The sequence below is a fragment of the Chiloscyllium plagiosum genome, unplaced genomic scaffold (assembly GCF_037043375.1).
Source record: "Chiloscyllium plagiosum isolate Xiang-an unplaced genomic scaffold, Cpla_swu_hap1 HiC_scaffold_39, whole genome shotgun sequence".
NCBI classification, from domain to species: domain Eukaryota; kingdom Metazoa; phylum Chordata; class Chondrichthyes; order Orectolobiformes; family Hemiscylliidae; genus Chiloscyllium; species Chiloscyllium plagiosum.
Genome location: NW_028270177.1, coordinates 23586034 through 23603963, shown reverse-complemented (window position 1 = coordinate 23603963; position 17930 = coordinate 23586034). Strand labels below are relative to the sequence as shown.

The 17930-nt window shown below is 36.6% G+C and overlaps 1 protein-coding gene across 3 annotated transcripts in view; it reads right to left on the bottom strand.

Annotated features, from left to right (window-relative positions):
- Window positions 1-8827: 8827 nt before the first annotated feature.
- Window positions 8828-17930, bottom strand: part of znf280d (zinc finger protein 280D) — a 128847-nt gene continuing 119744 nt past the window's right edge. For 2 of the 3 annotated variants that reach the window (XM_043677476.2, XM_087981128.1), the window contains exons 18-20: window positions 13717-13765; window positions 12637-12698; window positions 8828-12458 (exon numbers count right to left, since the gene is read on the bottom strand). In XM_043677476.2, the coding sequence (XP_043533411.2) occupies window positions 11729-12458; window positions 12637-12698; window positions 13717-13765 (841 nt within the window). In that variant the 3' untranslated portion in view covers window positions 8828-11728. The remainder of the gene's footprint in view (window positions 12459-12636; window positions 12699-13716; window positions 13766-17930) is intronic. The other variant, XM_087981129.1, reaches the window with a different exon arrangement.

Below are 17930 nucleotides of genomic sequence, written 5' to 3'. Positions count from 1 at the left end.
AATGTTTTTCCCCTGTACTCAAAACAAGTAGGTTCAGTTCAAAGTTGGTGAGAAGATTTGTAGCTCGGGTGCTCGTTGCCGGTTCGGCGAACAGAACCACAGCAAGTAGGTTCAGTAGCTTAGTAGTTGTTACTAGCTTGTAGCAATGGTACAGAGACAGGAATTCAAATCTCACTATAGCATCTAGGAAATTTCAACTCAATAAATCTGGAATAAAATTTGGGTGTTAGGAAAAAATTACCATAAACTTATCAGCTTGTTGTAAATATTCAATTGGTTCACTAGGTATCTATCCTTACCTGCTTGGCCTTTGCCTCTTAGCTGCCTTGGCTCACTATCATATGCTCAAGGAAAATTAAATTTGGACAATAAATTTTGGCTTATGAATAAAAATTGATTTAAATTTAAGCATTGCATCAAAACCTTTAGTGATCTTGTTCCACAATAAGCATAGAATAAATGTTTGAATTTCCATTAGGAGGAGCTATTCCTTTATCATATACAGTTTATTTTTAGCAGCTTATGTTTGTAATTCTCAGCACTTCCTAGAGTTCAGCTTAGAATACATCAGCATTACTTGCATCACTCAGATATCTACAAAGAATACGGATAGCAAGTTCATGCTGAAACGTAACTTAAAAATATGTTGATACCTTATAAAAAAAAATTCACATAATCCAAGAATTTGGTACCAATAATTTTAAATGCTTTTTTGCTGCCATTAACAGGAATTGCTGATACACACACAATTACGTGCCAAATCCCAATTCAATTACAGAATACTCTTAATTATTTCATTTTTATTGCTCAGCACACCAAGACTGTTGCTTCACTATCTGTATTTGTACACTGGTGGCATTTGGAAAACCACTTTGGACAACTGTTTCAGGTTGAATATGTTCACAGTATAAATAATCAGCTGGAGTTTGTGTGTAAACATTACAGATTTCTCATTATTTATTTTCAACTCAAGATCTTTGGGGAAAAAAATAGATATAAATGATTAGGCACATCAAATGTAAGTACTCTGTATTTAACCTTAATGTTCATAGTCCAGTGTAATCATATATTCAGATAAGGGTGAAAAGATTAAAGCAATCCAACAGAGCAGATAAAAGGAATGAATAGAAGAGAGTAGGTACAGCAAGTGCTCAAGGTGAATGAGTAATTGTGGGGATTTAAGGTGGTTATCAGAAATCTGTTATTATATATTCATGGGGATTAATTACAAGCCATTACTAAATTATCCTCTTAAAACATTCAAGTATTACATTCTAATTACATGTTGAGGTTTTGCTTGGACAAAAGAGTATACTTATTGAAGTCCATATAGCCTCTTGCTGAGATATTTGTATCATCTATAGTCACAGGTGAGGTGCTGGAAGACTGGAGATTGGCTAACATGGTGCCACTGTTTAAGAAAGGTGGTAAGAACAAGCCAGGGAACTATAGGCCAGTGACTCTGACATTGGTGGTGGGCAAGTTGTTGAAGGGATTCCTGAGGGACAGGATGTACATGTATTTGGAAAGGCTAGGACTGATTAGGGATAGTCAAAATGGCTTTGTGCGTGGGAATCATGTCTCACAAACTTGATTGAGTGTTTTGAAGAAGTTACAAGAGGATTGGTGAGGGCAGAGCGGTAGATGTGAACTATACGGACTTCAGTAAGGCGTTCGACAAGGTTCCCCGTGGAAGACTGGTTAGCAAGGTTAAGTCTCACAGAATACAGGGAGAACTAGCCATTTGGATACAAAACTGGCTCAAAGGTAGAAGACAGAGGGTGGTGGTGGAGGGTTGTTTTTCAGATTGGAGGCCTGTGACCAGTGGAGTGCTGCAAGGATCGGTGCTGGTTCCTCTAATTTTTGTCATTTACATAAATGATTTGGATGTGAGCATAAGAGGTGCAGTTAGTAAGTTTGCTGATGACACTAAAATTGGAGGTGTAGTGGACAGCGAAGAAGGTTACCTCAGATTACAACAGGATCTTGATCAGATGGGCCAATGAGCTGAGAAGTGGCTGATGGAGTTTAATTCAGATAAATGCGAGGTGCTGCATTTTGGGAAAGCAAATCTTAGCAGGACTTATACACTTAATGGTAAGGTCCTAGGGAGTGTTGCTGAACAAAGAGATCTTGTAGTGCAAGTTCATAGCTCCTTGAAAGTGGAGTCGCAGGTGGATAGGATAGTGAAGAAGGCATTTGGTATGCTTTCCTTTTTTGGTCAGAGTATTGAGTAAGGAGTTGGGAGGTCATGTTGCGTCTATACAGGACATTGGTTAGACCACTGTTGGAATATTGCGTGCAATTCTGGTCTCCTTCCTATTGAAAAGATGTTGTGAAACTTGAAATGGTTCAGAAAAGATTTACAAGAATGTTGCAAGGGTTGGAGGATTTGAGCTATAGGGAGAGGCTGAACAGGCTGTGGCTGTTTTCCCTGGAGTGTCAGAGGCTGAGGGGTGACCTTATAGAGGTTTATAAAATTATGAGGGGCATGGATAGGATAAATAAACAAAGTCTTTTCCCTGGGGTGAGGAAATCCAGAACTAGAGGGCATAGGTTTAGGATGAGAGGGGAAAGATATAGAAGAGACCTAAGGGTCAACAATTTCATGCAGAGGGTGTTACGTGAATGGAATGAGCTAACAAAGGAAGTGGAGGCTGATATAATTGCAACATTTAAGAGGCATTTGGATGGGTATATGAATAGGAAGGGTTTGGAGGGATATGGGCGGGTGCTGGTAGGTGGGACTAGATTGGGTTGGGATATCTGGTCGGCATGGACGGGTTGGACCGAAGGGTCTGTTTCCATGCTGTACATCTTTATGACTATGACTCTATCTACCACTCTGCCTTCATCAATCCTCTTTGTTACTTCTTCAAAAAACTCAATCAAGTTTGTGAGAAATGATTTCCCACATTCAAGCCATGTTGAATATCCCTAATCAGTCCTTGCCCTTCCAAATATATGTACATCCTGTTCCTCAGGATTCTCTCCAACAACTTGACCGACATCAGGCTCACTGGACTATAGTTCCCTTGACTAATCAATTCAAGTTGGTGTAGTACAAACAATTTAAATGGAATAAGTTTCAGCATAAAATGAAATAACCTGAAGGTTGTTTATGTAACCATTTGGATAATAATATTTTCAAGGGTAAAAATATACCTTCGCTGTGTAGCAAGTTGGTTTGGAGCTGTGAACTGTGAGGTGGGAGCTGAAAGTGATCTTTGGATTGTGAACAGCATTTTTTCAAAAAAAAACAAACAAAAACCTGTAACTTAACTGCACGTTTATTCTTGTTCAAAGTACTTTATAGATATTTCGATGACAGAGAGGTATTTTGCTCAAACAGATAGTAAGTGTTTGGATATTGACAGGAGCCTCACAGGGAAATTGAGAAATGAGAATGTTGAGAAAAACCTGAAAGAGAAACCAAAGTTTGCATGGATTTTGAACTGTACGTTTTGTCAGAGGGTTGTGGCTGCCAAAGCTACAGGATGGAGATCTCTGGTCATCCTCTAGTTATCAACTTACTGCAATCTTAGGGAATAATCTCACAATTATAGAACATTAATTAATATTAGACAGAGCCTATTGCTGTCTTTGGAAATTAAGGAAAATACAATCCCAAATGGATACAATTTAAGGACAAAACAAGGGTGATCACATTGTTGGGAGTGTATATGTTTGTATACATCCAAACAAGTAGGGAGAGACAGAAGACAGGTATGTAGGCAAATTTCAGAGAAGTAATAAGGTCAACTGCCCAACAGGAAATACAGAGGATCAAAAGAACCTTGGTGTGCATCTCCAGAAATCCTTGAAGGCAATAGGGAGAGGTAGATAAGGTGGAGTATTGGGACACTTACTTTATTATTCAAGACATTGAATACAACAGCAGGGAAGTATGACAGAGCTATATAGGATGTTAGTTAGGTCACAGCTGACGGTCTGATTGTTACACTATTAGGAAGGATATGATTGACACAGGACATATGGCTACAATAAAGGAAATCAACAGCCACAAAAACAATTTAAAATGAGGTGACGTACCCGGGAACAAAGCAAAGCCAGAATTGAAATGATAAAGTGACAAATTAGAAGTTTGAAAAGACATCTAGTGAAAGAAGAAAGTTGAAAAATGTAGAAACCATGGAAAATGTGGAAAATCCATTACTTAAACCACAGTAAAGGCAAACAGTATTTACTTAAAATCACACAGCAGGACTTGTCCAGGAACAATCCTGGAAGCAATGGATATTATTACTTCAAACTGCAGATAACAGGAATCAGCTGGGAACAACCATGAAAGGAATGAGTTCTTATAGAGCCATAAAGGTTATAATTTCTTTAGCGAAGTTGTTACAAGCAAAGGCATTATATAAACCACAGCCAACAAGATTCATTCAGTGAAACCATTAAGGAAATTGGGATTATTAATTAATGCTGCAATTGGCAGGAATCATCTAGAGAAGCTTCAGACAAGGCGAGAATCATCCATGCTTCTTGCAGAAGGCAGACCATCTCTATTTTGATCACAAAAAAATCTTCAACATTGCTATACAGTAGAATTGACTTTGAAGCAAGAAAAGTATGTAATCATATTAGGAGGACATGGCAGCAGAAATAACATTTCCAGGAAGATTTAATTTCAGACATGGTCCAAATTAAAAACAGAATTAGACATAATGGAGAAAACACAATTCTTAAGACAGAATTAGGAATGTAAGGAATAGGCCATTCAGCATCTCAAGCCTGTTCCACCATTCAATGAGATCAAAGCAGAACCATGGCCCATATCTACTTTTGCTTCACAAAACATTATCTAGCTCAGATTTAAAATTAACAACTAATTAATCAACTGCTACTTGTGGAAGAGAATTCTACAATGCTTTGTGTATATAAGTACTTCCTAACAGCACTCCTGAACAGTCTGGCTCTAACTCTCAGACTATGCCACCTAATTATAGCTTCCTAAGCAAACTTCAGTATACAACTGAGAGTAAAGCTGATGTTATAGCTCATCAAGGTGTGAAATAAGCAACAAACATCTCTGATGAGTTCTGTAAGCCTTCGATAATCATGGCAACCCATAGATAACCACTAGATGATTAATATAAAATGGGATGGAAGTGATCTAGAAGGTCAAAACAGACTGAATTGTTGGAATTGCTGATAAGACTGTCAGATTTTATTATAATCAAAACATGATTTGCTTCAAGAAAAAGCCAATCAAATGATGAGTAAAACAGGTCCAGAAGCAGCTCAGGACAATCCTAACGGGAAAAAATCCAACCTTGTCATGAGATTAGCAGGATCTGTTCAGTCCTAAAATACAAATCCCTAGTCTGCATGAGAAAGCAGTAAGAGTAGGACAGATAAAAGTTACTAACAGTCATTCTTCGTGAGATGGAGCAAGGAAACCCCACAGGCAGAAGTAGTGACCAACATTCAAAAATTAAGAATGCTTTATCTGTAAAACAAGGGGTCACTTTTGACAAATTGTGCTGGCTGTAAGACAGTCACAAAGCAAAAAGTCAAATAGCTACTCATAAAGGAGGTCATGAGGTAGAACAGGGTATGATAGAAGAAATAAATGTATTCCCAGGAGAAATAGGTGATCCAGGCCTAGCTATTCAGCAAAAGTGTTTTTTTTTCAAAGGGTATCTCTAAGTTTAAGCATAATACACCGACTCTTGCCCCTGTATCATCAGATGGGAGTACCATGTGGAAGAAATGATATTTACAGCCTATAGCAGTACAATGGCTTGGTCCAGAAGATACAGCACTTAAGATTAAATATGTGCTATAAGCAACTCTGCCACACAAAGGGTGTCAGATAGCGGACAACCTCTAGGTGAAATGAAGGACCATCTTCACAATCAAGAATTCTCATTTTTAAGCATGAATACATTTTGAACAGATCAACTTCAAACAGGGGAGGAATCAATTTATTTAAAGTCAAGAAATCACTGGTCAAGGGAAAACAGTTCTTTGTCTTCGTTTTGGAGATGTCAAAAGATAAAATTACACAATTCAGAGATCCAAGGTACTACAAAAGTAAAGTACTCGTTTCAAGCCATCCTTGTGAAGGATATTTTAGAGATTAAAAATTCTCCACTTATTACAATAGGTGATTGCTTGTTTCAACAAGAAATAATTCTTCCGCAAAGCAAATCCAGGAGATGAAAGGTCCTCCAGTTTAAAAGGTCATCTCATTGTCAGGAGAAGAATCAAAGTCACAGTCTTCAATCCAGAGATATACCAAATACATACCAATCTTTCAAATTCCATGAAAACATGTTCTGGGAGCATTTGGAAATCTCAGAACTCCCGAATTTGTGAAATTTAATTCTTTGGAGGAGTTGGGATAGTGGTGAAAGTAATTGAATACACAAGTGATCGCATTAATGCAACTTGTACATAGTTCCTATAATATTAAACAGTTAGAAGTTAGAAAACTTAGATGTGCAAAGTGACTTGGGTGCCATTGTCAACTAAAAGCTGTTAGGAAGGCTAATGGAATTCTGGCCTTTATAGCAAGATGATTGTGGAGTACAAATAGTGAAGTCTTGCTTCAATTGTATATGAGATTAGTTAGACCATAGCTGGAGTAATGTGTGCAGTTTTGGTCTTCTCATCTCAGCAAAGATATTACTGCTATAAAACAGTGAGGGTTCACCAGACTTGTTCTTGGCATCTAGGACTGTGCTATTAAGAGATTAGACAAACGGAGCCTTTATTCTTCAAAATTTTACAGAAAGACAGATGAGTGCATTGAAACCTTCAAAATACTTCAAGGGATAGACAGGGTAGATGCAGGGAAGATGTTTCCTTTGGTTGTTGAGTCCAGAGCAAAGGGTGCACAATTAAATGGCACAGCAGGTTTGAAAGGCTAAATGACCTACTACAGCTCCTATTTTGCAATGCAATACATTTTGTTCAAGACAAGAGTCTCTTCTTGTTGGAGGAAAACCACTTGGCAGTATAACACATGTCCTGAGTATTTCTATGAAGAAAGAGGATGGTGACAGCAAATTTGCCCGATAGATTAATCTTACAGCTCCCTCATCCATTTGCACTAATGCCTGTTTCATTGCTGGTACTCTTCTACCACCCGTTGGGAGAGCTCACCTCACTATAACAAGACCTCCAGATAACAGCTGAGCGACCCTGTAAACAGTCTTCCTAGGTTTGCTTTTCAATGCTGGGGCTTCAAAAATATAAGTACTACAGAAGCCTTATAATCCATATCATAATCTCGTTAATTAGAAATCTTTCAGCAGAATGGATAGTCCATCCATCCTAAATATTCAGGGAGCCAGTTGCTTGAATGCGAATGTTGTTTCTTTTTGAGAACACCTTGTCAAAGCACACTCAGAAAACTGGGTTCCTGTTTAAAAAAGTGAGGAACCAAGTGGTCAAGATTCCACTCAATGGTTCCAATTAATCATTTTGCCATTCTTCCAAACTTTGCGAACTTCATCTAAGAACTCTGCTATTTGAATCTGCCACACAAAAAAAAATCAGCTGCTCCTTCATATATGAGCTGTGAAATTATCCCCCAACCCCAAATTATAAAATTTCTGTTTCAATCATCCAATGCATTCACAACTACTGAATGTATCTGCTATCAATATGGGTTTTAGGTTTGTAAACAGTTGGTTACTAAATGGTTTGTGACTATTTTCAAATTTGTTAAGCCGACATAAAGTGAGAGGTTTCTCCCAACAAAAATGGCAAGACTAAACACAAGTTGTTTTTGTAGTTATTCAGGACTGTTTTCATAAGAGATTGGCTAATTGCCACCTTCAAATGAAGCCATGTCAGATGCATTTCCACCTAAAATATATCATTTAGCACTCTCAAAAAAAATGAGCATTTCACAAGCTCAAAACAATGGATGTCCAGCACAAATTGTTCTGAACTCTGACAGAACATCATGGTTAAATTCAAAAATATTGGTCCAATGACTGTGGTGCTGAGGTATCAACCTTTCTAATCAGGCTTCCAAACTGTTGGAAACTATGAAGCTGCTTCTTCATAGGTCGGGGAAATATGACATTGAAACTTGTAGCCAGGGCTTGCAAATATTTTGGTTGAATATAGGGCACTGGCACTGGGGAAGGTTTAAAAAAAATGCAATTAAATAATACAGGATTTTAAAAGCACTTATGGAATGTGGATGTTACTGTTACTGGCAGCATTTATTGCCTGTCCATAGTTGTCTTTGAGAAGATTAATTGCTGGCCCTGTGAAAGAAAATACAGGATGTACAATGGACAGTTCCTACTATGAATACCAAAGATCTGAGAAACATATTTGGTCATCTACTAACAAGGTACGTCACCAAATGTGCTATCAAGTTAGTAGAAAAATGCAAAACAAAGTTATCAACATGTTCCTTTTGTCACATTTGTACTGCAATTATGTAAAACTGGAATTCAACAATCTCAAAAATCCAATAAATATAATCATTATGCTGTAAAAACAGACTGCCCAGTGGGAAAGCACAATGCATGGTGTAACAATGGTGGGAATTTTTACTTGCTGACATGACATTAGTAGGGTGACTATATGATTCATTACCTCTGAGTGTTTAATCATTTTCCAATGGTTATCACTTATGTGCTGATGTCACATTAGGTTTAAGTGAAAAAGTATTTCAGACAACAACCTCACCAAAATTCAGCTTCACACACGAAGAATGGATTGAATATTAAGGGGCTGTAAGTCCCCATAATTCACTGGCTTAGTAAGGTAGAAAGGATCACAGAGAAAGGTAAGAAAAATACATGGAATAATAAAATTACACCGTTACAAGTCATTAGATGCAATTTCTTTATTTGAGCTTGCAGGCACTGGCATTAAAATTACATTTAACTTCTACAAGAAGAAAAGTATATAAATCATTATTTCCACCCCTCCCTGCATCCAGTAACCTTACTTGGAATAGGAGTCAATTCAATTCCAGAACTAAAAGTGACAATGGCAGCAATGAAACATATTTCCTTTTCTAAGTTAACCAGCATTAAAAAGTCACACAAAGTTATATGGAAAGCCTTTCCACCACTGTTATTCATTTGATGTAGTTCAGAGGTCCAAACTATTTTGACAAGTGTAGTTTAGTCCAATAATGTAAATTTGCCTACTCTGTCCATTGGCCAAGGTTTGCAAGCATAGCATCTATTATGTTTATTCAGTTGCACATTGCTTTGTTTACAGTTGCTTTTTATACCCGACATTCATGAATATACCATGAACTCAAGTGCAAGTATCCTGGAGTGGAACAAGTAAATTTACACTTTGGAGGTATAACAGCAATAAAAGATCAATGTAACTCCAACATACAAATATGGAGAGTATCCTTAAAGTAAAGTACTAACAATTTCTAAATTAATAATTTTAAAACACATAACAAAAGTATTTACAACATTACTATAAATTAACTGTGTAAAGGAAATTATATTAGATTGGGCTGCATTTCAGTTCTCATTTCCCCAACAAGGTAGACTACATATACCAAACCTCAAAGATCTGGAAGGCAGCTACAGTCAAACAATTCTTGAATAGTGTCCACATGGATTAAAAACACAGCTGAGTACCTCTGATGCTACAGTCACTATGTTATGTATTTTTTTTGTACAAGATAAATTTAACCGTTTTTAAGGAGCCTGGTACAAATGACATGGAAACATTTGCCCTTATTGCATTCACCAGTTTGAAATGCCTGCAGATAAGTCTAAACCATAAATATTTAGCATCAACTAAGCCAGATTTTACACGTTAGTGAGAGATCTCCCATTTTGAATTGGCTGATATTTTTAAACATAGACTTCAAAACTAAAAGCACAATGAATTATCAGACTGGGCATTACAGTTTACCATATACTATTTGTACAAAGACATTCTATAAAAACATATTGCAAGAGATTTAAACTTGCAATTATATTAATCAATAGATAAAATAATCTATGTGACTCAAATTATATATTTCAGCAGTTAGGGGCTCAAATCCCAAAGTTGCTTTAATGAAATCATCCAAGTACACACCAATTCCTATTAAAGAGTTTTCTGGAGAAGAAAAAGGACAGCTACAAAAAAAAGTATCAACAAGGACATATCCAGCTATGCAACTGCAGAAAGGCATTGATGGCAATTGAGGGGAAACCAGTAAGATGGAACTGCTGTCCTGATGAAAGGATTCACGGAGGCAAAGACCACGGGAGATAAGTTAGAAAGTCTGCAGAAAATGATGTCACATTTATGAGTTACTATCTTAATTCAAAGAAAACACTGAAAGATTCATTTTAATGTCATAAGGCAGCCCGAACACTACGACAGCCACTCAACAGTCGTTTTAAGTGGGATCTCAAATGCATATTAATATTAAAAAATATGTAAGACCCCAGTTTAATCAAAGGACTTAAATAAGAAATGTTCACATTTTATTAACTATTTCGCAGAAGTGGAAAGTGCAACTGCTCAAGGTGTTTATTATGCAATTACAATAAGAAATCTTATTTCACTATTTATATATTGCTTTGTGGCGTGAAATCTGCAAGTTTAAGAAACAATTCTATATAATGAGATATTTAAAAATTATATTTGTTAACAGATGGAACAAACTTTTGAGTGGTAATTGTTTGGAGAAGAATGTTTAAAGCAGTAATTGAAAAAATTGATTTGTAAAGAGACAAGATCAGTAAATTATCAAATTTTGATACATGCTATTTATACTGCTTTACTCAACTAGTCTCTAGCAAAATACACTCAACAGATATAAACAGCCATCAGCATCAGGGTACTCTCTTATACCCACAGCACTTCCAAATTTTGGTAATTATAATGCATCTTCTGGTACTCATAACTAAAATAAACCAACCTTGATAACAAAATAAAAATTAAGACACATCTGAAGAGTCAAGTCTAAAATTTTGATATTTAAATAGGGTTTTTGTCTCCTGCACAAACTGTTTGTACAACAAAGCAAGCCACTGTCAGTCACGAGCAAAGTACATGTCTGGAGCTATTTACCAAATATGTAGCAAAAAATATTCAGTATAATTTTAAGCAGCTTTATTCTTCCTGATACACACAGTTAGCTTGGCACGAGAGTACTGCAGTATGTTTTTTTAAAACAATTCACTGTTACATATTCTGCAGTCCTTGCCTTTTAATGTCTACCTTTGTAAGCAGAATTAACTGCTGAACAAAACATACATGCCAATACAAAGAAAGCATTACTTAATACAACATATCCTATTTTCTACAGTAAAATGAAAAGATGAACTGCACTTTGGTTTACCATGTAACCCATCCTAAGTGATCTACTTCTACTGTAAAGACTATTAAAATAATATGCATTGGGTTACACCAACAGCAGGATTATGTCTTTTTGTACATGACTGAGGTCAGATTTTTCTGCACAGCTGCACACTGGCAATAATCTCATGTATTCTGTAATGATTCCACTTTCACTGAAAGTTTACTTAGGTAAGCTAAGAGCCTGGCAAGTTTACACCTATACAAAGGTGCTTAATTTTATACAGAATTTTCAGTCTTTTCTATTCACATGCTATTTTTATGACAAAGACAGGAATGTGAACTCTAGTCTGAACAGGATAAGAATATCAAAGCCTTTAACAGTACAAGTATTGTGTGCTTGGCGTGTATCTGTCTGTATCCACAAAGTCCAATAATATAGTCAAATGCCCCACCCAAGACTTCAGCTGTTATTTTCTTCTAGATGTTCTGAGCTCATGAGTATTGTGCTAGGACTGGTCTCTTTAGTAGTTTCCTCTACATACTCAGAAGCAGCAGCTCCTTTTTTCTTAGAGGAGGTCACCACACTCCCTTTCTGTAGAATCTCAGTAGCTTCATGCTCTAAAACCTCAGATGGAGTGAGTGGCTCCAGCTGGATGCTGCCCTGCTCACTCACATCAGAACCAACAGCTTCTGGTTCATCTTTACTCCTAAAAAACTGTTCAAAAGAAACATCTTCTTTGGGATCCTTATCCTGTTCTACACTTGCATCATCACCCTTGTCTTGCGCACAGTTTTTTTCATCCCCTGTCTGTTTATACTTTTGCATGGTATCCTCAAGGGTCTCGCAATCTTTTGTTTCATCACAAGCAGTGTTGTCTTTAAATTCATCTTGTATTATTTCTACATTATGATCAACTGAATTAAAACTCTGAGCAGTGCTAGGAGTTGCTGGTTCTCTATCAGAGGAAGCATTTTGTACCATCTCCCCAGTGTTGCTTTGCTTCTCTGAACTCAATTCAGACGATTGACCATCTGTCGTTTTCTCAGTGCTTTCATTGCTTTCTGTTTTATCAATCAAGCTTAGTTTATCTTCATGATCACATAATTTGTTACAATTTGATAAAGGCACAGCTTCCACGGATGGACGCTCAACCTCAACTTTTAAAGGCTGATCAGTCTTCTGTTGATTTCTGTTAAAGACAGAAAATAAAACTAACATTCAATATTTTCAATAGTATAACCAAGAAGCTTACTTTCAAGTTATATACTTTTTTCAATTTAGAAGATTCTAAAATGATGGAATTTCAAAAAAATGAATGATCCATATACAATCTATTATTCACTAATTGTAAAAAAAACTTTAATTACCCATCAGAAGATAAATCAGTTTCCAAACTTTCTGCATCAGCCAAGATAAGAGATGGTTTCTCCTTTAAGACAGACAAGATGAGGAGACTTTTAAGATTGCAATATCTTTTGTTTATCATTTTGATAGGAGAAATATGCTGAATAATTAATGTCACCTTCTGACAAAAACTTAATTAATCAATTATTATGAATTACTTAATGTAAAAATATAACAAAGGTGGTCATGAATATCAAGTAATTCAAATTATCAGAATGAGCAGTCTAATCTCAATTCAGAAATCACACAGATTCATTATTTATTATTTGTCCACCGCTCCCAATAATTAATCAAATACTCATTCAAACAAGGAATAACTGGACCCAAATATTACAAGAATTAAGGTACTAAAGTACCAACTGTTGCTTTATTAACAACCCTTAATTGCAAAATGAATAAACAACTTAAATAATGTTTCAAAATACTTTTGATCGACTTATCATTCTCTTCTCCAAATATTTCCTTTTGGGTAGGTTTGATTTTACTTTCCCTCAAACTTCCCAAATAATGTAAGCTGTTTTGTGATTTGCTTTCTCAACGCTTTTTTCATCCATTTGGGATGTGGAGCAAATTTTAAAAGTTTTGTCTTCCTTTTAAGATTAGTTATCCAGTCAATCAGAAGCACCACATCATACAAATGACATGGCTGAACAGCAGGCAAGTCTGAGCCTACTTGTGGTTTGTAAAGTCATGTCTGAACAGAAAAGCAGCTCTCTGGAGTATAAGCGTATTTATCAGTGGATCAATCATTTGATAACATCCTCACTGTTTGACAACACCCAAAAACTTTTAAATTAGGTAGAAACTTTGCCATTAAAAGTCCATTTGCAGGCCAATTTGCAGTTTCCTACAATTTTCCAGTGCTCTAAAAGCCAATAACTACACACAATCTTTGAAGGAATCCGTATTTTGGATTCTCCTATTAACAATGTGCCTGTTATCTGTAAAACAGCTTTTACAATATATTTCGCATACAAGTAATATTCCACTTGGCAGCATACAGGTCGGATAAGCATTGTAATGGTGAAAGAAATTGAACTTACGTCAGACTTCTTCACTTCCTCAGCTACTGAAATATCCTCATTTCCCCTGCTGAGTCAACAAAATACTGTTAGCTCTGATTTCTTTTAAGGATATTGTCCCAAAATTATATAGAAAACTAGTTTAAAGATCCACTTCCACAACAGTATCAACTGTTTGTGTTTTATTAGGCAGACAACCTAGAAGTCAGAGAGCTTTTTGGCAGTTGCTCCAGACCTGAGCTCTTTACTTCTATTTATTCTACCCTTTTGCCCCCATTCCTTACCTATTCTTGTGTCCAATTTATTACAGACGAATAATAAATGTTGACCTTGCCAGTAGCAGCCACATCCCTTTAACAAATGAATAAGTCCTTTATTCACTCCATCCCTTCGCTCTCTACAGTTAAAGGGATCAGACTTGAATGATCTGTAACGTGTTTAACTATGCATTACCAGATATCGGAGATATTCTTACTGCTGTTTAAAAAGTTTTTTACTCCCCCCACCATATGCCCTTCCCTATAACATGCACTCTCCTGTGCGCACCCCCTCCCAAGTTAAATTAGCACTTCTGCCTTCGGCTGAAATTTAATCTATGGGTGTTGATAGCTTCCCCATTTTTAAAGTTCCCAAATTGAGTGCACTTTCCATCATTTCCCTAGCAATACAGCCACTTGGATTTTCCTCTGGCAGAATTCTACATCATTGAACATTCGTCATTCCATTCCTCTCACTGTTCCTTTAAAAATATTTCTCACCTATGTTTCACCTCAACACAATCACTTTCCCTCCTTCAAATCTCTGCACTGATCAAATCCTCAAACTGAGAGATTTCAATCTCTTTTGAGTTCACTGGCCTCCGATCCTTGCTATATCTTTTCCTATTGGTTATATACTCATTCCCTGGGTCACCCCTCAAATCATGAAATCTCACATGGCCATTCCTCACGGTATATTGTCCTAACTCCCCCCATACAGGAAACCTGATCTTCTAAAAAAAGTCATCTCTCAAACCTGAAGCTACACAGGCTTTGCCCTCCGGTTCAACATTCTTCTGCAGCTGTCAACTTACACAACCAATCCTCACCTCCACCTAGAAAACCCTTGACCTCACCCAGCAAAATAATTACTATTTGTGACATCAAAGCAATATTTTTAGAGTGCAGAATCAAGGGATCCTAGTAAAATTGATGACAGTGGGAATTAAGAGAAAATCTCTCTTCTGGCTGGAGTCACACCTACACAAAAGAAATATGGTTAACGTTACTATGGCCAATCATTTCAGTTGCAGGAAATTGCTGCAAGTTTCTCCAGGCAGTGTCTGAGGCCCAACCACTTCTGCTGCTTCAATGAACTTCTCACTAACACAAGGTCAAAAGTGAGGATATTTACTGATCGTTGTACAGTGATCAGTTCCATTGGCTATTCCTCAGATAGTGAATCAGTTTATTACAACATTCAGTAAGACATCCAATGGGAAGTGCCAAGCAATGACCAATCCCTCAATGACCTCTCTGTAGAATGACATGGTTGACTATACCTTTCTCTTTGGCAATCTCTCCTTCACTGGGCAGTTCAGTGGAATTAAACTTGCTCAATAGAACTTGCTTGATTTTCTTGAACAATTATTTCCATTTCAGGTGAACTGTTATTGATTTTTGGAAATAAAATTCTGTTCCTACACAAGAGCCTTGTCAGAAAGACAATACCTAAAGGCTCTAAATTGACAAAAGTTTTGGAAAAATAAATGGATACAAATTCCAAATAGTAAAAAGGAAACAATTGCCTTTTTGATGAAAAGAACACATCAGGGTTTCCAGGGTCCATTTCCAGATGTTTACAATGTCACATTTTCCAATAATATGGTGTATTGTACACCTCTGATCAATAATTTGAATAATTCTAATAAGTTAACACATTTTGAAAAGAAACCCTGCAAACATTCTGCAATATTTTCTATGTAGATCAGGATACACACAGTTAAACACTTCAACACACCATCATGTTCAAAAATAATGTCCATTAAGAAACAAGGTTTGCAGTGCATTAACTGGTTGATTCATTGCAATCAGTTTTTCGCCAAGTTCCTTCTTTACAGAAGAATCTAGAGATAAATCCTAAACGGTAAGCTTTCAGAACACATGTCCTTTTACACATTTATAAAAATTATAATTTTAATGCTTTTAAATACTGTCAGATGTTAACATTTTGAGCCAGTCAAGTCCCAGGTTCTACATCAATTCTGCAGTTTAAAAGAAATCAGCTAATATATAATTATTAAAGTGATATGTTCAATGAAAAACATTCAAGTTTGCCAAACCCTTGGACCTTTTTAAACACGCAGGAACATGTAGTTACTTAAAATATTTATATCAATTCTGTTAAATAAATGAACTTGTTTAGCTTGACAAGACATTCAAAAGACTGTCCTAAAATCCATGACTGCCAGATTAAAATGGTCAGCTTGCACATCTTTCCATTACAGCCCACTGAGGAATTCAATTTAATGAAACCAATGCAAGATTTAAAGGAATACTTTAGAGGAAGGTCCTGAAATTACTTTGTACTTTAACAGAAAATAAAAACTCCTTGTTCTAATTTTCTTACCTTTGTTCCTGAAGGAGTGATCCATTAATATGGTTCAATATGCACAATTTCTTGCCATATGAGCATAGGTAGTGAGATTTTGCAGCCAATTTGGCCAAAACTCAATCCTGTCCTTGTCAGATGTCTAAAGCAACATATTTTCCATTAGGATAATGTTCAGACGTGACAAACCTAATTTTCTAGCTCCCCCCTCCCCCTCCCAATACCTAGAGGAACATGAAAGCCAGAGTACCTAATCCCCATACTGGCAAAATCAGATGACTCAGCAGAAACAACAAATTTAATCTGGAATGTTCCTGCACTAGATTAGGCGTGTTCACCAGGTTCCCTCAATGAAGGGGTCCTGGGCAGGCTACTTAGCCTTGGCAACGAGAAAAAAAAAACTATCCACAAGGCAGGCTGGGAAGAGGAGGAAAATTCGGGCTGAAAGGCAACCTACTTCAAAGTGAATCTCACCAAGGCAAGTTCAAACTGAATCCAATCAAAGGTAAACCATGGTCAGTGTTAAATCCACCTCCTTGGCTCAGACCAATCTCCAACCCTGACCGAGTGATCAGGACTTGGGACTAAGTCTTTTTTCCTTTCTAGCTCTGCTTCTGAACTGAAAAGCAAAAAAAGAAGTTTTATTCATAAGTCAGCAACGTGTAATGGGTGTTTCTATTAATGTATTTATTGCTTTGGAATTTTAAAAAAAACTCATGATTGTTGTGCAAATGTCATTTTTCAGAAATCTGCTTCTACCCACTCAGTGAGAAAAAAGCGTAAATGGGGTGTCACTTGTGAAAAGGGTGGGCAACCATGGTTTATTCAATTCCATACTTAGCACGAGCAGTATACTCAGCATCAGATGTGCTGCACAGCTTTTAGTATTGTGAGGAAAGTATCTCCACTTTCTCTGAAAAACAGAAAAGTACCTGATTCTCAATGCAATGCAAAGATAGACTGAGCAGCACCTTTTAGCTAAGCCAACCAGAATATACCTGCATCTTAACAAAAGAATACAAAGTGGTTTTGTCCAACAGAATTTATTTTAAATTAGATCAGCTGTAGATTAGATTAGATTCCCTACAGTGTGGAAACTGGCCCTTCGGCCCAACTAGTCCACAACTTACTTTGGTTTGGTTGCAAAAATACCAATTAACTTAGGCATTTGCTTTATTTTTTAAGATTAAATTGGAAGTGTGGGTATTAGCATCAATGAGGAATTCCACTCCTAGCTGGAATTCAGACACCTCTAATGGATGTTTGATTGAGAAAATAACCAGTTAATATTCTTACAGGTGCTTAGCTTCCTCACATTGAATTGGTAAGCTGCACCTATAAATGATGACCTAAAAGGGACCTTATACCAGAGGCTGCCTAAAACACCAGTCAATGGGTTCAGGGGTCGAACTATACAGAGAGAGACAAAGCTAACAAAAAATTAGGCAAAAAGAAAAAATAATCAAACACAATTTTATCTTCACAGATGATACCTCGAAGATACTAACATTTTGACTTTATAAAGGGAATTATGAGAGGCTTAGAACAAACCAATTTACAACTGCTTCACAGATGACTCAAGAATCAAATAATATATTGAGAATGAACATGATTTACGCAGTTAATATATAATAATAATGCCCAAA